This window comes from Citrus clementina, unplaced genomic scaffold (assembly GCF_000493195.1).
Source record: "Citrus clementina cultivar Clemenules unplaced genomic scaffold, Citrus_clementina_v1.0 scaffold_6, whole genome shotgun sequence".
NCBI classification, from domain to species: Eukaryota; Viridiplantae; Streptophyta; class Magnoliopsida; order Sapindales; family Rutaceae; genus Citrus; species Citrus x clementina.
This window is the reverse complement of record NW_006262139.1, coordinates 11,484,999-11,512,773: the sequence shown is the minus strand read 5'-3', so window position 1 is coordinate 11,512,773 and position 27,775 is coordinate 11,484,999. Positions and strand designations below refer to the sequence as shown.

At 32.2% G+C, this 27,775-nt stretch overlaps 2 protein-coding genes across 5 annotated transcripts; one reads left to right on the top strand and one right to left on the bottom strand.

The window, feature by feature from the left end:
* Positions 1-296: 296 nt before the first annotated feature.
* On the bottom strand, positions 297-7,406 carry LOC18037911 (ribonuclease P protein subunit p29). 4 transcript variants are annotated; one of them, XR_002904909.1, is made up of 10 exons: positions 7,066-7,406; positions 5,033-5,335; positions 4,782-4,817; positions 4,604-4,680; positions 4,240-4,502; positions 3,728-3,796; positions 3,585-3,643; positions 2,829-2,930; positions 740-2,144; positions 297-585 (listed from the first exon to the last, which is right to left on the bottom strand). XR_002904909.1 is itself a non-coding variant. In XM_006428804.2 (10 exons), the coding sequence occupies exons 2-9, from the start codon at positions 5,262-5,264 to the stop codon at positions 2,047-2,049; spliced, it is 936 nt and encodes a 311-aa protein (XP_006428867.1). In that variant the 5' UTR covers positions 5,265-5,335; positions 7,066-7,406; the 3' UTR covers positions 306-585; positions 2,021-2,046. The 4 variants fall into 4 exon arrangements, 3 of the variants coding, with proteins under 3 accessions (XP_006428867.1, XP_006428866.1, XP_024037996.1); XM_006428804.2 differs by having other exon boundaries at positions 306-585; positions 2,021-2,144; XM_006428803.2 differs by lacking the exon at positions 297-585 and having other exon boundaries at positions 592-2,144.
* A 4,188-nt stretch (positions 7,407-11,594) lies between these two features.
* LOC18037910 (protein FAR1-RELATED SEQUENCE 5) lies at positions 11,595-26,053 on the top strand. The gene is made up of 8 exons (XM_024182542.1): positions 11,595-12,514; positions 12,623-12,802; positions 12,854-13,657; positions 13,726-13,778; positions 23,690-23,799; positions 23,860-23,985; positions 25,514-25,590; positions 25,969-26,053. Exons 1-8 carry the CDS (start codon positions 11,595-11,597, stop codon positions 26,051-26,053), a joined length of 2,355 nt encoding a protein of 784 aa, XP_024038310.1.
* The last annotated feature ends 1,722 nt before the right edge of the window (positions 26,054-27,775 follow it).

Below are 27,775 nucleotides of genomic sequence, written 5' to 3'. Positions count from 1 at the left end.
TTTTTTTTAGATTTTCTTTTCCTAAATGAAGAACGTCGAGAAGTATAATATATTAGTTCTTATAAAAAATTTCAACACCACCAAATTTGTACGATAAAAAGCATAAGACAATGAATTCAATTCAAATCTTTAAATTCAGTTTTTTTTTTAAATATAATAATAATTTGCCCCTTTAACTCATTAATATTGATGTATTCTAACAACTTAATTATTTTCTAATGAGAAGTAACTTTCAATTGATTATTTCGTTACTAATATCTTTTGATACTAAATCATTTTCGTTTTACTCCCATAAAAAGAACATATTTCAAACCATAATTGTACACCAATTTAGTGATTTTCCAACGGATTAGCATTCTCTACATCAAACGGGTCAGTCGAAGAAATAAGATAAAAATAAATGAGTACAAATTTTAGATTTCTTATCTAACAAAACAATAAATTGATTTCAAAAAGGCAAAATTAAACATGATTAATAATGATACGACACCAAACTGCTTCTGCAATACCAGTTACCAGGCTGTGGAAAACACGACATGAAGTCATAAACAACCATTACTTGGACTATTGGTAATTCAGCCATGCCTGCGATCTCATAGCATAAGGAAGAACTTTAGGAACATTATGGAAAAAGAATGGGAAAACAAAGTAGGGGGAAAAAGTGAAATATTATTCCATTGGGTATCTAATTATCCAAAAATATAATGTCTTGAACTGTTTAATTATGATTAACATTTACCTTCTTTAAGGATGAATCAAAGAATAAAGTTGATGTTTAAGCCCTTGCTTTATTAACAATGAAAGCAGCAGCCAATAATTTCAATAGCTTGTGGCCTTTGGTCATTCCCCTTGGGCGGGCACCAAGATCAATTAAAGCAAGCACTATAACGCAACCCCATTTCATTGGAAAGAGACAAAAGGAAATTGCACCATTACATGACCCGGGTGTTGAACTTTTTACCAAAACAAGAGATTAAATGTCTTTCAAATCATTATAAGAAAAAGGCAAATAATTGAACTTAAAATGCTTTTGTTCTTTAAATAATATGGTACCTACTATTGTCTTTTTGTTGTCCAATTGAGGTAATAAAGTTGCAAGGTGCAAAACTAGGGGGTTATTGAGCTAATGACAAACATATTACATAGAATGTATTACAAATTGTACTAAATATATTTATAATGCTACACCAACAATATAATGAATCATAAAGAGAAACGTATGTTAATCTTCATATAGAAGTCTTATTGGTTGTTAAGGGACTTGCAAATTATCTATTGATTAAAAATAACTTTTCTATAACATCCAGATCTTGATCTCTAATCTTCCAATGAAAGCTAAACTTAATCCTTAACCAATTGGCTCTTTCATCCTAACAACCAACATTATAGATTTTTTTTTTTTTTTCATTTTCCAAAAATTGAGTATAGACAAGGCAAAAGTTTTGGCCAAAGATAATTAGAATCAACCTGCATAACCAAGAAGTAGAACAGCCACTGTGATAACAAAAAGGGGTTTGGGTGGGGGAGAGAAACTAGGTTCCAACAAGCCAAAGCTCACCATGATGATGAACCTTTGATTCAAGAAAACAGTGTGTTTAATTTTGTTATAAGTCAATCAGATGGTTTGATGAGCACTTAATATGAACTTAAAGGGCAGTACTTTCATGCTTCACTGCTTTGTTGTCATATATAATGTCAATCAAAAGCCAGCTCAGAAATCAATCTGTAAAAACGCTAGAAGTTTTTACCAATTACACTCCCAAGTCATAAACTCCTATGAGTTTGGTATAAGACATCATCATATTTTCTCTACGAAGCAAGTGAGAAAGACACTCTACTGGGCAGACAACTTTCAATGACAAATCAATCCACATTTAATTTTGAAGAAAAATTGATATCACATTAAAAGACCAGAAAGTTTACTTGTGCTATACAATCTCCTCTACTTTTTAGTCTTTGCAAGATATAAACACTAATAATATTTATTGGCTGATACTAAGCAGATGTCAATGAAGATTACCTGGGACGCAATGATTAATAGCAACACTACAATCCCAAATTTCTTGAAGTAAGTTTGTCTCCCAACAACGTTATCTTCCAGCAGTCAACTCGGAACATGAGGACAGAAACCTTTTTAGGAACAACTGCAAATTACCCAAAATGAAATCAAACATCAAATAGCTGAGCCACAGTTATTGATGACTTTATGCACCCCACAACAATAATAGACTCAAATGATGTCTTACAAACTTAATTTTCCCTATAATGCAATAATGCATCAAGTCCTTGTGGTACAAGAACCTCAACAGCTGCTCTAGATGTGAAATTCATAGAGTTATTGTTGACTTTTACCTAAAAGCTTATATCTTGCTAAAGTCCTCATGATGCAATAACATGACAGGTGCCCTTGATGTGAAATTTATGAGATAATGCAAATGAAACCTTCATTGCATGTTTAAACTTGTAATGTGCTTTCCATGTTTTTGACACTTTTTTTTTGTCTTCTCCCAACTATGCCAATCATTACTTTTTTTTAAAATTTTTTCATTTTTTTATTTCACATTATAACATCACTGAGGAAAAAGATGCATCTAGAGTTTACAAGAAACTAAAAAGTGCAATCATTGAAAGAGATCCGCATGTATACACCAACATTTGCAAAATTATGTTATTATATCATTTCCAAGTTAAACTACTTGGCAAACCAAGCACAGACTTAAAACAAATGCATATGTGGAAAGAAGCTCAAAAAAATTATTTGAACCATGCATAATAAGTTGGAATAATTTTGGCCATATTAATTTAAAGTACATAAAAGGCTGAATTACCATGAAATTTATCATCTGGTGTAACCATCCCAAATGTTTCTGTAGTTTCACGAATCATTATACCACTCAATCCAGTGAGAGCAGATGTCTTACACTCTGCAACTGCAAAAGAATTGGGAGGATTATTGAAAGCAATCATTTTATTTTAGTGCAATTGGCATCTCTAACGGGGTCGAGACCACGAACACACTCCCTGCCATTCAACTTTTTGACAGGACTTGGCCTAAAGAGCAAATTACTAAAATAAACTAACATGCTCTGTTAAAGACAATAAAATGTTTCTCCACTAACAACTTGTTCATCCAATTGCTCCTCTTTATGAGGCAGTTAGACTATGTGGAGACCTGATGAACAACAGAGCTCAGCTGTTGGTCTTTCTTGAGCACAATTGGTTTGTTAGCACTATAATGCTCTCCTTCAGCAAGACAAGTTTAAGAGTTCTGTAAAATCAGAAAAGAGTTGCATATGTGCAAATAGTCTTACACATTAAAGATCTGCCCAAGTTTGTATGGTTTATATAGTTCTTGGACCAGTTCTAGCTGAAATGATCATGTTTAGAAAATTTTCTCACAATGAAGAAAAAGAATAAGAACAAGAGAAGGTGAGTATGATTTAGATAATTTTCAAAGAAGACAAGTTTAACAATTTTTTGAAAACAGACGAGAGCAAATTAGAAGTAGGAGAAGAAAGTAGCTTCTGTGATTCCCATTGGTGTTTATTACAGTAAAATTGACGTCACAGATAAGAGCATGTTACCTATAATATTAGCACCGTGTAAATCTGCACTAAGAAGACACTGGGCCAACTGATTTTTCCTGCATGATTGAAGGGGGTACCGAGCTCGAATTCCAACAATTATAATGAAAATTCAGAAACATTATTAGGAAATGATATCACACCCAGTGCTTTTAAGAAGTTGTGTAATATAGCCCTTCCACATTTCATGCATTGGCTTATACTTCTCAAACCTGCAATCAAACTCAAAACAACAATTTTAGGCGAACTACTTCAAGAGGAAAAAGAAAAGAATTGCTCATATTAAAATCATGTTATAACATACATCTCCAAGCACATAATTTTGACCATGGAGAAGAAATCCATTGATCAAAGATCTTCCTATCTCTCACACATTCAGGAAGAATGCACTATTCTTTCATATTTCCCCCCAAATATATAAAGCAAAATCAGGAAAAACAAAAAGTTTATTTTTATATCTTCATGGTTGAAAAGAAGACAATGTCTACGCTGATCTGATCAAATACGAAATGAAATAGAAGACACTGCAAACCTAACAAAGATCACTCAATATCAAACAATAATGGTGGACCAAAATACAAGTGCAGATGGAGAGAAACAAAGACATTGCAAACTACCACCATATACACAACCATATGCATCTCTGGTAACTCACTTTTGCAGATCCTTTGGCAAATCAAGTGCTCCACTTCTTTTAAGCTGTTTCATGGACATGTGCTTTCTAGACCGTTTTGAGTGGATTTGCAAGGCCTTAATGTGAGAGCCAGGGGATACATTACGTCCTTGTACATAATTATCGAGGAGGATCCAGTTGTCAATTTTCATGCTTCTTGATCCCTGCAGATACTTCTGAGCTGAATCACCATTTTGAAAAAGCCCATGCAAAACATTATCTACTGTGCTTCCTCTACTAGAAGGCTGCAAAGATTCCAAGAGATGTTCAGACAAAGAAGCTAAAATATATTATCCCGTGAATTGTAAAACCATAGCTAGTTTTGATTCTTTCAGCAAAAACATACCTCGACATTGGTTGTCAGCAGATTCTCATGTATGGACTGGGGGAGCTGAGAATATGTTAATCCACTTTCTTCCAAATCTGTACAATATCAACAATCGATATACTTAAGTAACATGAAAGCACAGAAAAATGCCTTCTATTGAGAAAGAGGAAAAAAACCATTAAGCATGAAGTAATACCTTGGAATGCAGTGTAACCCGAGAAAGTGAAATTCCCTACGTATAATCCAAAATGCAAGTAAAATTTGGTTAATGTGGAGGCAATGATCAAAATGAAATATAGTAGATGATGTAGGACACTTTATACTCCACAATGAACTGCACAATTTCTAGAAAGCAAAGAATGAATTTAGAAAAAAGAACTCAAGAAGCAAGTGAAAATGGAAACCATGAGTACAATATCCAATTTTAAGCAACTGAAATATGCCAACCTTTCTTAGATAAGGATTTCGGGGTGTTAGCAGCTGATCTATCCGTTACATGCGGTGAGGAAGCAATATGTGAAGAATTTGTCGCAGGAGTTTCCATTTCATCATCGTTGAGTGATCTCTTTTTCCCATGCTTCACTTGTTGAAGCGCCTCAGCTTTCGCAGTTGCAAACCTTCGCTCCAATGCCTCCATAGTGCGTTTTCTTTGATCTTCCGTGCTTGTATTTGTAGCCATTGCTTATATGGTTATACTTTTTTCTAGCAATAAGAGAGAGAGTCGGAATATACTACAAAGTAGTCCCAAACCTGGTTATAAATTAAGAAATAACTCAAGGCATTAGGCTCATTTCATTTAATAAACCTTCAGAATAAATCTATTTTTCAAACTTTGTAATGGTCCATGAAATTCACTTACCTAATTAATTTAGCATAACATAATATTATAACTTCAGAATCTAGAGGATTACCCACTCTACTTGAAACAATGATGCTAGTAATCTCAAAGGAGGCAATTATCTTAGGCATGTTTAAACCATCAAAATTTAGAAGTAAACACATGGTGAAATTTTCACTTAATACACTTTTGAATAATCATGGTCCATCAATAATTCACTTGATATGCACAATTAATCAACACACTAAGCAGCTAGTAATTCTGTAGTTTATTTCACAAGTTCATATGCACAGATGGCAAAAATTGCTTGTTTTCTATCAAAGATACTTCTTTGAGGCAATTAATCAAACACCTAATACACACAATACATGCAAAAAAAAAAAAATCATTTACATATTTATTTACTGACTTGAATTTGCTTTTACTGCCCGTAATAAACCAAAAAGGAGTAAGAATAATCACACTATAATCAAAATATAAACTCAAAATAATCAGTAAGTGTGGTCATCAATCACCAAGTAAGCAATGGTTCATCTCTAATGTAAGGGTTGTATCAAAGATTTAAATAAATACTAATATAATTCAATGATTTCAACCCAATTTAAAAGAATAAAAGCAGTAAATATCAAAACAGAAATGAATTTAGGGGTGGGCAGAATCCAGTTCGGCTTCAAAAATTGAATACGAACTGAATTTTCGAACCAAACTGAAGTTGGTTCAGTTTGGTTCATTTCAGTTTTTTCAGCTGAGCATTTTGGACTCTACAGTTGCAGCTTTTCAGTAGGGTGGGCGGTTCTCATTCCAGTTCTGGTCAGAACCGAACCAAACCAAAACCAATCAGTTCTGGATAATGAGAACCAAGGCCGAGCTGAACATTAGAGCCGAACAGAAGCAAAACATTTCGGCTGCGATCGGTTCTCCATTTTCAGTTCAGTTTCATTTTCTGGACAGATTTTGCAGCTCTCATTTACAATTTCATTTTCAACTGTATTAACTGAACTTTACAGATTTTGCTTTTCACCTACTAACTACGCATCTACACACTGAATATAAAGTCCTCAATTCAAAATATAATAACAAAAATCCCAACACCCAACAAAGTCACAGCTCACAAACACACATAATTAAAATACTCAATTCAAAACAAAAAACAAAAGTCCGAACACGTAACAGAGTCACAATTCACAAACACACATAATTAGAAAATTCACCACAAATCATAAATCCATAATTACATAACAACAGAACATCAAAAGTTCCCAATATCACATTGTCGGATATAAAAGCAACTCCAAAAGTTTCATTACCATCAACATTTCCATGACAAGAAATGAAATTAACAAACCAATACGGCATCTGTTTTAAACTAACCAACAAAATTTCATCATCAACATTGCAAAACTTTTTGCAACAACAATTATCCACGTCCAATGTCATCAGCAGCATTGCAACAACACAAATAACACCATGACAGAAATCAAGTCAAATAAATACTATGGATGCGGAATGAAAGAAAATTTAAAACATTTGCTGAAAATTTTATTAAATTGAATTATTACAGTATTACTCACAACTCAATTAACTTGACTAATTCAATTCAGGAAAAAAATAATGAAAAATAAAAAAATAAGTCTCAACTCACTGTCTTCGGCGGCCAGCAGGATGGCAACGGCTGAACGCGGCTGCAACGGCAACAGCTGAGACAGCAGGGTGAGATGGTGACCAGAGACGGAGAGAGTGAGAGGGGGCGTGAGAAAGGGGCTGCTGCAGCTGTATGTGACTGCGTGCTGAGAGAGAGAGAGAGTGAGCGAGCTGCTGCTGCGCGTGGTGCTGCTTTGCTGGGCTGCTGCTGCACGTGCTGCATGTGCCGCCGTCGGCGTCCTGGTGCTGCTGAGGCCTGAGAGAGGGGCTGCCACCGCTTAGTGCTTAGAGACAGTAGGGGATTTACGAATTAGAGACAGCGAGGCATTTCGAAGTTTAGGGATTTTGTTTATTGGGGCCGGTTGTTATTGCTTGAACCGCTCGGTTTTTGCATACGGTTCGATTTTAGATTCGAACCAAAGGCAAACCGTTCAGATTTTGTGAGGCAATTTGCGGGCCTGGGCCGGGTGCAAGCCCAGGCCCACAAAAGCCCATCTTTAATTTTTTTATTATAAATTTTTAATAAAACTATAAACTTAAATAAAAGCTTAAATTATAAATGATTATATTATCCAGGGTCTAGCTACCTTGCAACAGTTGCAAGCTACCACCCATTTTTGTCTTTTGTAATGTCAAATTTAATTGAACCTCTTACTTTCCTTTTTATTTACAATTTATTTATGTTGTTATGTATTTTGACAGGTGACTTTTTAAAATATAATTTTATTTTATTTAATATTATTTACTTTTTTATTTATAATTTATTTATAAATTTATGTGCTTTAGTTGGCGATATGCTAAAATGTAATTTTATTTCATTTAATATTATTTAACTTTCTAAAAGAATAAATATAACAATAAGCCTATGACTAGATAATATTAAATAATATTTTTAATAAAATAAAAAAATTAAAAATTTATTCTTTTAAATAAAATAAATAATATTAAAAATAATATTTTTTTTTAGGACTCACAATTGCTTATTTAATATTATTTGATTTTGAAAAATAAATATAAAAATAAGCTATGACTAAATAATATAAAATAAAATAAAATAAATATTATTAAAAATAATATTAATTTTTTGAGACTCATTACTGATTATTTCATTTTATTTAACATTATTTAGTTTCATGAAAGAATAAATATAATAATAAGCCTATGGCTATATCACGTTAAATAAAATCAAATAAATAATATTAAAAAATATTTATTTTTAATAAAATAAATAATATTAAAAAATATTTATTTTTAATAAAATAAATAATATTAAAAAATATTTATTTTTAATAAAATAAATAATATTAATTAAAAATTATATTTTTTTTAAGATTCACAACTAATTCTTTATTTTATTTAATATTATTTAATTTTTTAAAGAATAAATATAATAATCAGTCTATAACTAAATAACATTAAATAAAACAAAAATAAATACTATAAATAATATTAAATAAAATAAAAATAATTAATATTAAAAATTATATTTATTTTTAATGCTCACTACTAATTATTTTATTTTATTTAAAATGTTTTATTTTTTGAAAGAGTAAAACAACAATAAGCCTGTAACTAAATAATATTAAATGAAATGGGAATAAATAATATTAATTAATATTTTTAATAAATAAATGATGTTAAAAATTAATTTTTAAATAAAATTTATAATATTAAAATAAAATTTATTTTTTTAGACTCGCTACTAATTAAACAACATAAAATTTTAAACAATTTGGACGTATGTGCTAAAAGTTTTAATTCTTTAGCTCTTTTGTGTTTTTTATAAATAGCAGGAGTATAATGTTAACATTCAAATAAATGAATCTCTACCCTTGAATTTACTTTTTTATTAAATTCAATGACCAATAATTAAAATCACAAAAAAACAAAATCAGGTGGTACCTCACAATTGTTGCAAAGTAGTTGAGTCCTATTATCCAACATACAAAATACTTGTAACACAACCTAATAAACCATAAATAATCTTTTTAGAATTATTTGGCTAGAAAGATTATGCCAGCAAACCTTTCTCATTCTGTTTAATTATAAATGTTACAATTTCAAATTTGTTGAAAATCAAAATGCATAAACATGTAATGCAATTTAAAAATCGACACTAATGCAGTGATGCTTCCTAATCAATGAGAAAAGCAATAAACCAGCAAATTGTAACTTTGCCCAAAATTAAAAAACAAAAACAAGGAAACAAATAATTGCAACTTTATAATCACATTAGCATATATGTATGTGTGTGTATTCAAAATTAATACAGAAAGCAAATTTTTTTCTACAAGAGAAAAAATCGAAACTGGCGCTGATTATTTCTATCTCAAAGATTAGTAGATCTCGTGGGTATGGTGGATTCAAGGCTTAGAGTGGGTTCGTTGCTGTTGGCGTCCGTGTGTTGCGCTGTAGCCGCTGCTGTTGCTAGGTTCGTCGCGTGCTGGCCTTGAGACTCACGTGGTTGCTTGTTGGCTGCTGCAGTGCTGGGCTTGTGACGGTCGGCAGTGATGATGGCTGTGAGTGAGGCAGCGAGGACTGAGGGTGTGCCGGAGTGCCTGGTGTTGGCTGTTTGACGCACGGTTGGCCGGTGGGCGGCTGGTGTTTGTTCAATTTGTTTTGTTTAACACTTTAATAGGGATGGCAATGGGGAGGGGAGGGGAGGGGACCAATCTCCCCATACCCATCCCCGATATTTTGCATATGTCCCCGTCCCCTCCCCATCCCCGTCAGAATTGTTTGAGAGAATCCCCATCCCCTCCCCGAATAATAACAGGGGATCCCCGAGGGTCCCCGGTCCCCGAATAACTAATAGTCTAATACATTTTTTTATTTTCGATTTTAAATTAATCATATTAAAATAAACTCATACCGCTATTGTAAGCTCGTAACCAACTTTGACAGCACATTAAGGCCTCCAATGTGCTTGGATGAAGTTTGTTATGGTATGGGCTCATAACTCTACCACTAGTGTTAAAAGCTGATTCAGAAGCAACTGTTGTAATTGGAATTGCCAAAATATCTCTAGCAATTCGAGCTAATGTAGGATACCTATTAGCATTTGTCTTCCATCAACTCAAAATATTAAAATCTTCCATCCGAGGTATAACTTTCTCATCCAAATATGAATCTAATTCATCTACAACAAATGCACAATCTCCATTGTTTACATAATCATCAAAACCTGTCATCCATTTGGTTGTTTTCTTATAAGAATCCCCTGTAGATCTAGTAGAAGAACTAATACCAGTATAATCAAAGCAATAAATAGTTGGTGAAAACTTCAATTAATACTCTTCAACTAACTCCCGGTAAGGGGTGACCACTTTCCCAACATACAACTATTTTGATATTTATTATTTTTAACAATATTTATAATTTTGTTATTTATTTATTAGTAATTTTAAAAATAAAAATTAAATTAAAAATTAAAATGGGGAAATGGGTAGGGGATGGGGATTCCACCTCATCCCCGTCCCCTCCCCGAATAAAAAGTTGGGTAAAAAATTTTCCCCGTCCCCTCCCCGAAAAAAAAATTGGGTATAAAATTATCCCCGTACCCTCCCCGAATGGGGAAAATCCCCGAGGGTACCCGTCCCCGTGGGGATTTTTGCCATCCCTACACTTTAACTTATTTGGGAGTGTAGTGAGGAAGTTGGGCTGTCAAATTCCAGATATTAAGGTGTTTGGTAATACTTGTAGCTGGACTTTGACAGTTTAGTAAATTTGTTTTCTCAACTTCTACTCCACAGCTGTAGCTTTTACTCCACAACAGCTGCAACTTAAAAGTTACAACACTTCACTCCCAAACACATTTTTAGGGTTATTGCTTAATGGGCCAGGGAGAACAGGCCCTTGATTTTTATTTTTTTTGTTTTCTTTTTCATTTTTTTTAATTTTAACTGGTTTATACAAACATACATACATATATATATACATACAATATTTCTATTATCCGAATGTCCGGATATTAGTTATCCTCCGCATGTTGAATATAAGCGGTTGGATCAAATTGAGTCAATCCAACGCTCTTAAAACCTTTGCGCGCTAAACTAGTAAAGTGCAATAAATATTATATTGATTTATTGCCGTAAAAGAACCCTAGTTATATAACTAGTTGTCTGCCTATTAACTAGTTGCCAAGCCAAAACACTAATTATCATTGACTTTAATTTTTAATTTTGATCGCTACTGTTGGCGGGTTCTCACAATTAATAACAGGTATGCTAAATTCTTTTAAAAATATATATGTGTTTATTATTTTACTCATGAGTCATGAATGTAATCTAATGCCTTTTATTTTATTATTTGTATTGTTCTATTCTTGTCTGCATCTTTCTAATTTCCATGAAGCTAAAATCCATTTTCATATTAACTACTATAGATCGTGATGTTATAATAATTTTTTTTCTTGTTTGATTTATGAAGAGAATGAATGATATTGGAATAGACACTGGGGAAAGTTATGAAGAAGCCAGGTAGGAGTAGAGAGACAAAGTTTACAAACCCGTAGTCATACCACATGATCATATGCCCAGGTTAGGACAAGAATTTGTCTTACTAGATGATGTTCATGAATTTTATAATGAATATGCAAAAAAGGTTGGTTTTAGCGTGAGAATCAATTCTAGTAGGAAAAGTCACAGAGGCGAAATTGTAAGGAAGGAGTATGTATGCTCTAAAGAAGGGGCAACCACTAAAGAAGTAGTTGAAAAAAAACGACGATGCAGTAAAGTGAGAGAGGGTTGTAAGGCAAAACTAGCAGTGGTTAAGTCTAAATCGGGAACTTATGTAGTTAGCGTATTTGAAGAGGATCATAACCACCCATTAACAACACCCCGAAGAGTACACCTTTTAAGATCTCATCGTAATGTGTCAGAAGTAAAAAGATCATTGACTCATCAATTAGCAGCAGCTAATATACCAATACATCAACAAATTAGTGTCCTTGAGTTGCAAGGTGGAGGTATACAAAATATTGGATGTCTTGGGAAAGATTTATATAACGATGAAACGAAATCCAAGAATAAAGTGAAAGGACATGATGCAGATATGTTGTTAGAGCATTTTCAGTTGGAAAAAGAGAAAAATTCAGCATTTACTTTTACAATTGAGTCCGATAATGAAAATAGAATTACCCATTGTTTTTGGGCTGATGCAACATCTAGAAGGGGTTATAATTCTTTTGGTGACGTGGTGGTTTTTGATACTACTTATAATACCAATAAATATGGTATGATTTTTGCACCATTTATCGGGGTTAATAACCATGGCCAGACAACTGTCTTTGCTTGTTCATTCTTAAGCGATGAAACTACTGAGTCTTTTGTTTGGTTGTTTGAGCAATTTAAAAAAGCTATGCCTGGTGATCTACCAAAAATGATTATTACTGACCAAGATCCAGCTATAACGAAAGCCATTTCTGAAACTCTTCCAAATACATTTCATAGGTATTGTATCTGACACATACTAAATAAATTTTCTGATAAGGTTCATGCAATCAAGCATAAGGATTGTTATCCTGATTTTCAAAAATGCATTTGGAAGTCATTGAGTAGGGATGATTTTGATAGAAATTGGCTGGAGATTATAGAAAAAGGCAAGCTACGTGATAATGCATGGCTAAAATCAGTTTTTGAAATTCGTTCAAAATGGGTGCCTGCATATGTGAATCACGTCTTTTCTGCTGGAATGTCCAGCAGTCAACGAGCAGAGAGCTATCATTTTTTCTTCAAGAGGTACGTGTCTAAAAAAAATTCATTATTGGATTTTATGATACGATTTAATAGAGCACTTAATCACCAAAGACATGAAGAGTTAAATGCTAATCATGCAGACATCAATGAAAAACCTACTTTGAAATTGCCTTTGAAGATGGAGAAGCAAATGGTTAGTCTTTACACACGTGAAATTTTTTATAAATTTCAAGATGAATTGTGGGATAGTTTGCAACATAAAATCGAACTTGTAAAAGAAGATGCTCATCATTGTGTGTACAAAGTTGTGAACCAGAATGAAGATGATGATGTGCACGAAGTTTTGTTTGACAAAACTTTAGATTTTGCTTCATGTATTTGTAAGAAGTTTGAGAGTAAAGGAATTCCATGTAAACATATTTTAGCTTATTTTCATAGAAAGCAATTTACATATTTGCCAGATCAATACATACTGAAGAGATGGACAAAATCTGCAAGATGTGATAAAGTCATTGGTGATGGTGGTTTAGAAATAGAAGATTGTTTCCAGAATTCAATTCTCATGAGACGTACTGCATTATTTCAACTCGCTTCAAATGTTATTGATAAGGCTGTCATTAGTGAGGAGGCAAGTAAGATACTGATGGATGATTTCGAAAATTCACTTCGGAAGATTAAGTCAGTTGTAAGTCAGGATCCAAAAGCTATGGAGAAAAACAAGTGTACTGACCAACATGTATTGAATGATCCACTTGTAGTTAGGGCAAAAGGGTGTGGAAAAAGGCTGAAAAAAAGAAAAGAGAAGGCACGAGCTAAGGATAAAAACAGGCGTTGTCATGGATGTGGAAAAATTGGACAATCACATGATAAAAGAAATTGTCCAATGCTCAAAAATCGGTAAGCATGTTTAACTTAACATATAATTATTATACAACATTTTTTTACTCTATTTTTACTTCACATAGGTCTTCTTTATTGGATGATGCAGATAGTTTTGATGAAAGCTCCTCCTCTACAGGTACATGGTCTTTGACATAGCTATAAATATATTTTGCTGTATTGACATTTGTGAATATGAAGTAAGAATCTAATTAATTATTTGTTCATGCATGTGTGGTTGACTACAGATGAATGATGGTCAAGATCTGGGTTACTTTGGATTCATTTGAGAAATCATGGTTATTATTCTGACCATGGGCTTAGCTAAAATGTTTGGGCAAATTAGAATTTTTTTCTTCTGTAATTAAATTTTACAGTACTTAATGAGTGTTAAATATTCTTCAATTAATTTACCTTATATTCCCATTTGTCTTTTATTAACTTTTTTAATTTTATAGTTGAATGTCATTCAATGAGTTGGTTGCCAGTGAATAGTAATTTTTTTTTTGAAAAGAGGATTGTAAATTAATTGAGAAAATTAATGCGGTTTAATTAGAAAGATGTAGAATATTTATAAGAATTGAGCAATGAAATAGAAATAAAATATATAATTTTAAAAAAATCATGAAACAACAATAAAAGAAAGAGCGCTTGATTACATTCATGATAATTAGTATATTGACTTGACAAGACTTCACATGGGATAAGTTATTTAAATAAATTTATATTTTACCGGATTTTACAGTAACACAATTTAATAGACAACTAGTTATATAACAATGGTTCTTTTACGGCAATAAATCAATATAATATTTGTTGAACTTTACTAGTTTAGCACGCAAAGGTTTTAAGAGTGTTGGATTGACTCAATTTGATCCAACCGCTTATATTCAACATGCAGAGGATAACTAATATTCGGACATTCGGATAATAGAAATATTGTATATATATATATACACACATACACATGCATACATACATCACGGGCTTGGGCTGGGTTTGGACTTCTAACATTTTTTAAAATTAACCTAAAAGAAAAAACAAAAACAAAAATGCTTAAATTAAAAGAGGATTATCTAATACATAGTATAGTAATAATCCAATGTGTAAAATTTCAAGTCAGCGCTCTGACCATTGGTGGATATTACGGACTCATTTTGAGCTTATAACCTTATTGAATATCAATTAAGAAATCTAGTAGGGATGAGTAATTTTGAGTACAAAACTTAGGTTCTATGGTTTGGATTGCCACGAACAATATTATGCATGTGACTCCTTTTTTTGTACTAGTTTTACTTTGTTGATGGAATTAGATATAGATATAGACTAAAAAATTAACTCACTAGGAGCTGCAAGGATTTTTGTGGGTTAAAATTAATTGTCTCTAAAGTTATAACTTTATTTCAACTCTGTGAATTCTTAATCTTTTATTATCTGGGTATATAAGTTTTAGTCTTTTGAAACTCATTACACAAGCACAACTAAAACTACTATTATTTTTTCCAAGTTTTTCTTTTTTCCCCATGTTTTCACCTTATCCATAAGTTTATTCAAAATTACAGAGATACAATTTGATAATTCAATTGCAACAAATCAAACACCAATTTTACAAAAATTCATAATGCAAGGCTACATAACTACATCATAAGTATGGCTCATGTTTTTAATCAATATAAAATATAAAATATAAAGCTCATAATATATAAAATATAATTTTTTTAATTTTTATTTTATAAAATATAAAGCCTAGCTAAGCCCAGGCTTTTCTCATAAGCGTATAACTAGGCCCATTCTTACAAGCTTTAAATTTTTCGGCCCATGATTAGGTCCTTATAATGTAGGTCGAGCCTAAAACCCATGGGCTTAGACTTTTTTGCCTACTCTAAAATTTGGTATCTATCTATAATATTTTTATTTTAAGTTGGATTTTTTTTTTTGGGATAAGGTTTGGTATTAGTATTAGTAGTTTTTAAGGCAAATTATTTTTATTACTAAGTGTTTGGTAAAAAAAATTTTGAATCAATTTTTAAAAAATAACACTAGTATTCAATCAAACACTAAACGGTGTCGTCTATTTCACGATTGAAACTCAGGGGGTAAGAGAATTGTATGTATACATAGAGAATGTCCCTTTCTCTTTCTTCCTTTCTTTCTTCATAAGAAACACAAAAGTTCTACATTTTAAAAGGTTCTCTCACCAAATTCACTCTTCACTCCAAGTAAAGTACTTGTGTTGTGCTTTTTACATAGAGATAGAGTCAAGTATAGTTATGAAAAATGCCTGTACCTTGGTTAACTCAATTCAAAACCCTAAATCTACACCAAACATGCTATTTCGCATCTGCAGCAGAGATGGCTTTGAGCGCGTCACAGCATCACAATCACATAATTTAAAAACCTAATTCAATCATAGCTCCGAGTCTCTGTCAAAAGCCAAACTCTATCCACTAACTAAAACCTCGTATTAGCCAAATCACCCTATGATCTCCTTTAATTCACTAACAAGGCCAACATAAACACACTTTCATCTTCCTTTAACATCTCCTACAACTCCATCATTTTCTTTTCCTATGATAGTGAGTGAAACATCAAAGGCCCCAACTTCAACCTGGCTAGATCCTTCGATCGAAAGATGACCATGGACAATTTTGATGGTCAAATAGATGCGGATCACCTACTAGGATAATCTGCATTACAAGTCCATCTTCTTTGATCGTGATGCACTGATGCATTCCAGCATTAGGACAATACAATATTGTTTCTTTTGCTGATATTCTGGTTTTTTCTACAAGGGACTCAATTCTTTTTCCAAGTAAGTTATTGCTAAACCATTGAAATAAATTGAGCTCATGTATATGTCTAAATATAACATTTTCAGTTTGAAAAACCTATGTGGGCAGTGCATATTGTTATTGGAAGAAGAGATGGTATAAAGTGCCATTAGCTTATGATGCATTAACTAATATTCTTTCATTTTTTCCTAACTTTGCCCAATTTAAGCAAAATTTCAACAAACGTGGGGATGGTGAATTAACTTGGACCTAGCCTAGAGCCGGACAAACCTGGATTATCTAGATATGCTTTAACCCTGGTTGGATGTTAAAATAATCCAAATCTGACAGTGATATTCTAAACCCAAATATTCAGGTATGACTCCAGGTTCACTTAAACCAAAAGCCAGATTTTTCTATTTTAAAATTCATTAAATAATTAATTAAGTATAAAACAAATAAAAAAAAAACCCTAAAGGATTGCAGTTGCCATTTCTCCTCTCCCCTAACATTTTTAAAGATTTAACCCCACAAATTCCAAATTCATCAATTGTCATCATCATCATCAAGACATCATTATCAAGCATCATCAATTCGTCTTCAATTAAACACCCCATTTGTGATTTGCCATTCGTCTTTGTTGCATTGCCTTTCTTTTTCATCTTCATTGGTTTGACTTTCTTTGAAGTTAGTGAGTTTCGGTCCATTTAGCATAGTAGTGTAGCACCAAATTGTTTTTTTTTTTTACTTATTTCTCTAATATTTTTCTCCTTATCATTAATTTATCATCAATCATTAATCATCATCAAGAAATCGTAATTTTAGAAGCTTACTTAAAAAAGTCATCGATCGTCATTACAGTTTCCATTGCATGATTTATTTATGAATCAACTCATTCTCTATAACTTGATGGCTTGTAACATGATTAAGTTTGAAAATTGAATTTGTATACTTTGGGTTCTTAGTTTTTTTTTTCTAGTTATTTGATTTCAAATTATTTTTTGTTTATTGTTGTTAACAGATTAGAGATCTAAAATTGAATTGATTGAGAAAAAAAAGATGGAAACTTGAACAACCATCTGGGTTGTGACCTAAAATCTAGAAATCCAGATTTTTCTGGGTTTAACCCAGAATCCAAAAACACAGATTTTTTTTTTAAATTTTAACCTAGACCAAACTCGAAGGATAAAATTTGGGTTTAAATTTGGATATAGTATTATAAATATTGATCTAGGTCCAAAACTAGAACAATTTTGATAAAGTGTGTCAATGTGCAAGTGTATACAGCAAGTAATACAATGAGGAGTATCAAGATCGTCTCTACAGGGATTGATGTTATAGGACTTGCTACAACAATCTTGACAGTGCAATTTTAGTAATAAAACAAAATAAATGATGAGATTAATGACCTAATGAAATTAAGAATACAATAAAAAGAATGAAATAAAGAGAATTAAAAGTGAAAGACAAAGATACATTCAATGGCAAAGGTACACAACAAGTAATAAAATGAGGAGTATCAAGATCATCTCCAAAGTGATTGATGTTATAGGACTTGCTACAACAATCTTGACAGTGCAATTTTAGTAATAAAACAAAATAAATGATGAGATTAATGACCTAATGAAATTAAGAATACAATAAACAGAATGCAATAAAGAGAATTAAAAGTGAAAGACAAAGATACATTCAATGGCAAAGGGATAGTTGGGTTTTAAACTCACTTACTGGTTATTGACTATCTTTCAATTGAGGCACAATTGCTACAGCAACTACTACAACATTTGACAGAATCTCTAATGCATCATCAACTGTCGAATTTTGGATATCTTATATTTATATGCAATTTAACAGTGACTAGTTGTTAAACTAACATTAGATATAACATTATATGCTTTTACTAATTTTAAATTAAGTATGACCCAATTTAAATCGAGATTAACTCAACTTAGGAAACCTAATCTAAAACCATGTATTTTTTTAATTTGTTTAACTAAGTCAAACATTTGTTAGGCTCTTTCTACTAAATGGGTAGTCAAATTGAAATACAAAATTGTAATAAGTAAAATTAAAATAAAATGCTAGCATGTTATGAGCAATATACACATATAAGTCAAATAACTATTAGGGAAATTTGTAACCTACCCCCAAATAAATTGACATTTTGCACAGCGTCCCCAATAAATTTGACTTGTTGCACTGTGCACCCAAACAAATTGACATTTTGCACCACGCCCCCAATTCCGTTATTTTCTCAGTTAAGTTTAACGGTGGAGGGGTAAAATCGGAAGTTTATTCCTTAAATTAATTTTAATGGGAATTTTCTTTATTGCAATTAAAATAAAAATCTTTAAAAAATTAAAGGAAAAATAATAGTGGTGACAATGTACATGTAACAAGAAATTTTTTTATTACAATTAAAATAAAAATCTTAAAAAAATTAAAGGAAAATAATAGTGGTGACAAATGTACATGTAAAAGAATTTTTTTTATTAAAATTGAAATAAAAATCTTTAAAAAATTAAAGAAAAAATAATAGTGGTGACAATGTACATGTAACAAGAAATTTTTTTTATTGCAATTGAAATAAAAATCTTTAAAAAAATTAAAGGAAAATAATAGTGGTGACAAATGTACATGTAACAAGAATTGTTTTTATTAAAATTGAAAAAACATCTTTAAAAAATTAAAGGAAAAATAATAGTGGTGACAATGAACATGTAAGAAGAATTGTTTTTTTATTGCAATTGAAAAAAAAACCTTAAAAAAATTAAATGAGCTAAAAATTTTATTTTTTTACATAGAGGGGCATTTTTGTCATTCAATCAAAAGTTAGATGGAGCCGTTAGAAATAACTGAAAAATTAACGGAATTGGGGGCGTAGTGCAAAATGTCAATTTTTTTGGGTGCGTGGTGCAACAAGTTAAATTTGTTGGGGACGCGGTGCAAAATGTCAATTTATTTGGGGGTATGTTACAAATTTTCCTAACTATTAATTATTTAAAACCCAACTAAATCAAAGTTTAGCTCATGATGAGCTTTAAAACGGTAACAACACAAATGTTTGCCATTAAATACATTGCCAAAGAGAGAACAAAACAAGCAAATATAAGAAAAAGTTGAGATACAAAAAAAACCAAAATGTCACATTTTAATCTTCAGTTATTTCTCTTCATTCTTCACGAAAAATGCCTCTGTTGCAGCTCTGAATTCTCTCTTTTTATTCTATTTGCGTCTATTAGTTGTCCTTTGTATTTTCTTTAAAATGTGTTCTTTTATTTCTTATAATTAGGGCAACAAAAAAGCATGAGGATATTTGTCTTTTTCTTTGCATCTTAAGACCACATTCCTTTTTGTGCTGCTTGCGACTATTTTGTCTGCACATGACAGTGGCAACACAGTAATGGCTGCAATAGAATTTGTCTATTAGCAGGTGAAAGTTTGGATAATTTTGTCTATATTTGATCTTGGATTGTTGTAGCAATTACTACAACATTCTCTCTGGTTCAAACTTATTTTTATTCATATGCAGACTAGTTTTTTGTCTTTTTTTTGCAGGCCTATTATTGCAGCAATGCAGTCCTTCTTCTAAAGCATCCATCAACAAGGCATAAGCTTTTGAGTCACCTACAATGGTGCACTTAATCAGAGCACAAAATAGTCTAAAATATATCAAACTGTTATAACTAAATTGAAATAGATACTTATGCAAAATGTAACTAGAAATGGGATAAAATTCATAATTTACTCTCTAAGTTAATGCTAGTTAAGCCTACAAATGTCATGATAACTCTCATTTTATAGAGTTATCACACCCCTAAACTTAAACCATTACTTGTTCTCAAGTAATGACAACGAATAAGCACTCTAATCACACATTCAAACATTAAACAACTTAGTTTTGCTATTTAGATTGCTTTGATTCAGCAATCTTCAAATTTCATTCTTAAACATGCAAAGTCACCATCAACAGTTCTAGTTCTCAACTTGGGTTTAATTCTATCAAGTGTGTGTATGTCATTTCAATCAAGTTTCATAGTTGCTACAACAATACTAAAGCATCATATACATCTCAAAGATAAAATGATAAAAAACATTTTGATTTACAAGGCGACATGGGTTATAAAGAGTTGCAAATTGTGCTACATCATTCATCATCAAATTTTTTTTAAGCTTTCTTATTTATATTCTTTACAGTGAAACATCAATTTTTTTCATGTGAATGCCTATCACTTGTAATGATGGCACTTAATTACTAAATCAATGCACAAATCAAAGTTGCTACAATAAAAGCATCTAAGATGCTACAACTATAGTCTTATCTTTAGATACCTTTAACTCAAGGATAAACATGGGTTTATGAACAAAATTGGTGCCAAGTACTGGAGAATGCATGTTTATACATGGTGAAATTATCATTTTATGCTCCAAGTCTCACTAACATTTTCACTTTGACATGCTTAAATGCTTTATGCTTTTATTATTTGTATTTTATTATAATTTAAGTATTTTATTTATTCAGGAATATTTTGATCATTTCACAACTAATGAGAAATCAGATAACAAAACGAATGACATTTTTGAACTCAAAACGATTAAAAACCTTAAGAAGAGTATAAAATGGTATTTGGTACTATTGACGTAAATTTCTGGTCAACTATAAAATTAATTTATATGGAAGCAATAAAATAAAAAAACACAGAGAATTAATTGTTGGTTTGAAAAAAAATTGCAGTGAAAATAGTTGGATCACAATTCTTATACAATATATAAAATTACCATAATATAGAAATCATACCTTTACTTTTTCACTGAAGTAATCTAGGCTCCCAAATCATGATGTCACCACCACTTTTGTTAGATCACGATTCGTCACCAAATGATCTTCTAGGTTATGACTCAAGTTTGATATGCACTTGACGTGTGGTCGCCTTTTTTCTCTGATTTGTATATTGTGGCTACCGTCTCTTTTAGAGAAAACAAGCCCTTTTTTTATATCTCTCTTTGGTGGAAACCATAGGCTTCATATTTATATTCTTTTTTTATTCTATTAAATAAAATTTGATTTAAATTAAAAAATAATAAAACTAAAAGTCGGGTTTCTTGCTTTTGTTATGGGGGTTGACCTTATAAAATAACAAAAGGCTCATTACACATAAGTACATTAAATTGAGTCTCCCACTAAATAATATATTTAGGCTTTTAACCCAAATGGCTAGTTATCTTGGTTTTTCATCCAGTAGCCGTACAGTCAATTAAATTAACTAACCCAGAGATCATATGAGTATATACAATAGTGGCTACAATAATTAGGTCTGTAACGAAATTAGCCCAATTATTAAAATTCTAAATTTACTCTACTAAAAGATTGAAACTGACCTCCATAATTGTAGGTTATCTAAAATAATGTTCTCAAATAATAATTTGACCCACGCTACATTAATTTCCTTACCAAACAATCTTTTGTACCACATCACTAATGAAATTGATATATCAACTGTCCAATCAATCTAATTACATCTTGTTCTTTGACACTTATTGGTTTTCTCTAATGATCATTTTTAACATACTAATTATGTTGACACACTCTGGCCAGAGAATTCTATGATCAATATCGAAAACTCGTTAAGAGATGTGTTGTACAAATTTTATATTGCTAATTTATAATCTCACTACTCATAATTGCTTTCACCAAGATACCGGGTAATCTTGACTACAAATGTATGTTGTGCCTATTGGTAACTCAAATGAAATGATAATCACAAATATGAAACTATAATTAACTCAAGATTAAGATTGCAATAAAATCAATGTCTATGAGATTTAATAAGTCTGACAGTCATTTCAAGGTTAATTAAATCTCATATGTGATCCAGTTCAATGTAGTCAAATTACATCACTAAATTCATACATGATTAAGATAAATAATTCAATAAATTTACTACAGTCGAAACATAAATAGAGCGCCCAACTCTATTTATCAACTGCGAAATTTATTTATTTAATTATAAAATAACTTTTATTTATATCTTCTGTGAATCCATGTGATGATCACATAAATACGTATAATATGATTAAATGGACCTTATTCAAAATATTTATGCAATTAAGATTTTGAAAAATATCTCAAATATTTTATTAATAAGAAAATAAATAAATCAATATGCTTTAAAGAGCACATAATCCCAACATTAACGTGATTCGACCTTTGGCTTATGTCCACGGGCAGAGAAAGATAAATATTTTATTAAGATCGCACGTACAACTCAACTCTCCCACTCTTTACTATATTTGTTTTTTTAGTGCATAACATTATGAGAGACCTTTGGTTTTATAGCCTTTTATAGATAAAGTTTTTTTCTAACTTAAACTCTATCTAACTCTCCTCCATCCTCTAGGATTCTAATTACAAAATATTTATACCTTTTCATAAATTGTATCCGTGTCAGACTCTATTTAATTTGTTTTTTGGACAAACCAATGTCCTTCTATTGTCAACTTTATTTTGCTAGGCTTGATTCAGCGATAGCCTCTTTATTTGGGCTTGGCTTTTCCTATACGGTTCATAATCTAAAACTGGGTCAAGGGCCCCATGGACCCGTGACTTTTGCCATCCTCCACTCTTGCTCCCCATTCCTGGGGGAGCATGATTCTTGGAGGAGCATGGTTTTGCTGCTCCCTATTCTTGGGGGAGCATAATTCATGTTCCCTATTCTTGGGATAATATAATTCCTACTCTCCATTCTTAGGAGAATATGGTTCTGTTGCTCTTTATTCTTACGGGAGCATAATTCCTGCTCCCCATTTTTGGGGAAACATGATTCTGCGGACTCCCATTTTTGGGGGAGTATAATTTCTACTCCTCATTCCTGGGGGCGCATAATTCCTACTCACCATTCTTAGGGGAGCATGGTTCTACTGCTCCCCATTCCTAGAAGAACATAATTCTTACTCCCGATTCATTGGGGAGCATAATTCCTGCTCCACATTCTTGTAGGAGCATGCTTTTGCTGCTCTCTACTCTTAGGGAAGCGTAATTCTTGCTCCCCATTCTTGGGGACGTCACTTTTTACTTTATTGACTATTTTATATTTTCTACAACAGCTGCTCCTCAGCTCTTAACTTTTTGTTCCACCAGAAGCATAATAGCTCAAGTTGTTTCTCTTCTTCTCATTTCTATATAAATAATCCTTTGCACCATTCGTCCACTTTATAGAGTTTCAACCCTTTGGTTTTCGCTTTACTTAGTGAGTGTCTCTTATCTTATTCTCATTTTTAGCAATTTCAATGTCTTCTGATTCTGAAAATAACTCTAACTCTTTTTACCAAGAGTACCTTGAAGATGATGATGATTACTTTCATATATCCTCTGACCACATAACCCTTGTTGTAAATTTTGCTCCTGCGTCATTTGTTTCTGATGACCAAACTAATGTCTAATCCGACTAGTCCATTGATGGGATGGGGAATGTAATTTCTGAGAAATTCATTCCATCTCTTAGAGTCAAGTATGAAATTCCAAGTTTAGTTGAACTTAGGAAGCCTCAAATTGGTGAGCTCGCTAGCCAGCTGTTGGTTATTTTTATAATTAATTGCTACCAATGCCAATGTGCAAGTATATACAACAAGTAATAAAGTGATGAATATTCAAGATCATCTCCACATGGATTGATATTACTTGAAATGCTATAGCAATCACAATAGTGCAAATCAACTTAAGGCCGAAGTAAACAATAGTAAATTGAGTTCTATCGTAATTGGTGATTGCGAGAGAATAAAGTAAACAAAACCGTAATGAAATAAACTAAATTAAATGTGTTTAAGATTCAATTAAGATTATAGTAGTTGAATGATCAAACTCTCATTATCGGCTGACTGTTTTATTTATCAAATTAACTCCAGTTGTTATGGCAAGTGCTGCAGCACTGAGCAGAATTAATCTGCATCCTCAGCTGTCGCATATTGGAACTCTCATACCCTTAAATATACTAGAAATGACTAGTTGCTAATCTACTTATGATATGGCTTTATGACCCTTTTTATCTCTCCACCCTACAAGGTGAGCACCTATGTCTAGTGTGTCACAAGTTTTAACTTCAAGTATTGCCCTTATGGGATTCAAGATAACTTAATACAGGAAACTTAACTTAAGATCAAGTAATACTATAATAATATCCGCTAAGACATGCCTTTTTGCTGCTCTATCTTAGCTGAAACTATTAAATGGGTGGTCAACCAAAATAATAGTTATATTAATAATAGCTACTAGCGTAAAATACTACAGCAATGACATAACAACACATAAGAACAATCAAGAACCCATTGGATTGTTTGTCACTCAACTACAAGCAAATCTACTTCATTTTCTGAATAAGAAAACAAACATAAATATGTTGTTCATGGGATACATTAGAACAATAAAAGGAAGAAGATAATTATAAGTTGAGCATAATGAAAGACGAATCCAAATAATTCTGCAAGACTCCTCAATGTTGCCGGAACAACACTTTTTAATTCTGATCTTCTTCTCCTTTCATTTCTAATGATTCTAATAATAATTCCCTTGCCGCCTTTCTACGTGGTGCACGCCTCCCTTTTATACTGCAAAACTAGGGTAAACAAAAGTCTATGGGCGTGCATGAGTTAAATTAGGAAACATGCACATCACGATTATGGTGTTGACTCGCGCCTAAGTTTTCTCCCGCATTGCTCTCAGATTGATACAGCACTGGTTGCTCTAACATCCGCTACAACACTACACTATTCCTGATTGTGCTTTACTTCTTTTACGACCATCTTCTTTCCTCTTCTTGCTCATCCACTGTGTCACCATCCCTCATGAATTAAGACTTTTTGAAAACCTACAATTATGCACATGATTTTAGCACAAATTACTTTGATTTAAACAAAACTATTAAGACTCAACTAAAATGAATGTTTATGCAAAATATAACCAAAATGTAATAAAAACATCTTATTTGTTCTCTAAATGATCTTGATTTAAGTCTAGAATTGATGTAATAACTCTCATTTCCTAGAGTTATCACCAGCCCTCTCCTGGGCCGTTGCCTTTCATCCTGATTTTTTTTCGCTATGGTATCAGGTTGCCATTGCACCTCTTCTCAAGTTACATGCTGATTTGCTTGAACTGTGTCCTGGTACACCTTTCCCCCATGAATGGTTTGCCATGATTGACATGTACATCTTATAGAAATTGAGGGGCTTTTTGGACCTCACATTTAGTCAGTTTCAAGGAATTTACCAACTAATGAGTCTTTCAGGTGATAAAAACTCCCATATCAAGGATTGGCATTATGTCCGTGCTTGGGCTAAATCTTCTTCTTTAATCGCCTAGGCTAAATCTCATGATGGTTACTGGAAAGATTTTTGGCTTTTCATCTTTGAGGATTGAGAGCTAGGAAGTTCTGTTGATATATATCTTGGATATCGGGTTCAAACTCACTTTTCTACTCCAGGTAGCTTTATAAGAATTGTTATAGGAAATGCTTTTTCTTTATTAGTGTACTTATTCTTTTTCTTTGTGTTTCTTTTTTATAGTGTTATGGGCTGCACCTTTATTGATCCTGCTGGGCAATATCAAGTCGATGAAGTTTTTAAAGACCCTATAAACTTGCGGTCTTGACAATATCTTTCTCAACTAGGCTTTCTAACTGCCTTTGACTTTATCCCTTCTACTTCTACCAACATTTCATCTCTAAGTGAGTTTTATTCAAGCATAATAATTTTTATTCTACTGGGAAGTCGTAATATTTTTTTTCTTTTTCCTTCTTCTGTTAGTTATGGCTCTTAGGACGATGTTGTACGAAAAAAGAAAAAAAGAAAAGATAAATACCTAGCATCAAAGATTAGTATGAAACTTAAGGATAAACTAGTCTTTCAGTCTATAGGATCACCATTTTAAGAAATTGCAACTGCTCAAGGGTCGCACCAGACTCCTCAAACTGCACCAAGGTTACAGTTAGAAACTTTATTTCTATTTTGCACTCTTAAAACTTCATTTTCTTAGTCTGCTGGCTTTCATTATGCATTTGCTTCCACTAATGCACCTGCTCAAGAGTTGCACAAAACACCTGCAACTGCTCTATGATTACAACAAGAAATTTTATTTCCAACTTTCACTTATGAAGGTTTATATCCACAATCTACAGGTTCTGGCTCTGCATTTGCTTCCACCAACGCTCCTATGTCTACATCTCTTTCAGCAGACCCAAGCCAAGGAACTTTGCCCTTGTTTGATGGTTTATAGAACTTTACTTGGGAAGATCCTTTTCAAGCACATCTGAGCTCTTTTACTCAATCTTGACCTTTGTATGTCTCTGCTGATAATATGAGACAAATGGAGAACTCTGATCCTGTTGAAGCCATGCTTGTAACGTTTATCAAGTAGTAATACTATTGCTTTTGCGTTACTATTATTGATATAAAGTTAGATCCTAACTGTATTCACCTTCCTGTAGCTTGGTTGTGCTGTTCAAATAACTAAAAAAACAGATAAAGTCCCTAACACTGGAGAGGAATGCTTTACTTGAGTCGGACTAAGCTTCTAAAAAAAAGATTGATGAGCTGGAGAAGTTTCTACGTGAAAAGAAAGCTCTTGTGGCCTAATTAAAGTTGGAACTTAATGCTGAAAACGAAAAATTAGCTCAGTCCCAGTCCTAAGTTCAAGAATTGTCCAAGTCCCTTAATTAATTAAACCTTTTAATTCTAAGCATTAAGGCTTCAGCCATTGAAGAGTTCAAAGCTTCTATTGATTTTGAGAATATCCTTGATGAAGAATTTCTAAAAGGTGGTGCCAAGGTTAAGACCATGATTGAGAGCTGCTACTATCAACTTGATTACGTTTTCTAGAATACTGATGATGCTCGTTATCAATTAAATGTTGCCTCTTCTATTATCTTCCTAGTTTTTAGTTGTTTTCTTTCTTCTTTTCTATTGCTCTTGCAATGAGGTTGTTTTAGTAATAAAGTTGTAAAATAAACATGTTCCAGTTGTTTTTATTAAAGTATTTGCTTTTTAGTACCTTACTGCTCATTGCTCCTTACTTGGTTTTATGTACTTTTATAAAAGTAACAATTTTTTTTTACTTTCCTATTTTTTCTTTTTCCTCAAGAATTCTATTAGTTTTTTTACTTGCTCCCATGGGAGTATAATTTATGGGGAGCATGGCTGCTCTCCCTACTTTTGAGGGCATGGTTTATGCTTCTAAAAATTCTTTTTACTTTTCTTGCTTTCCTTTTTTACAAAGTCTTTCAAATATGCTCCTTGGATTAAAGACTTTATTTCCTCTTCAAGATCAAAGCAATCATTAGTATTATGACAATGATCTCTATGGTACCTATAGTAC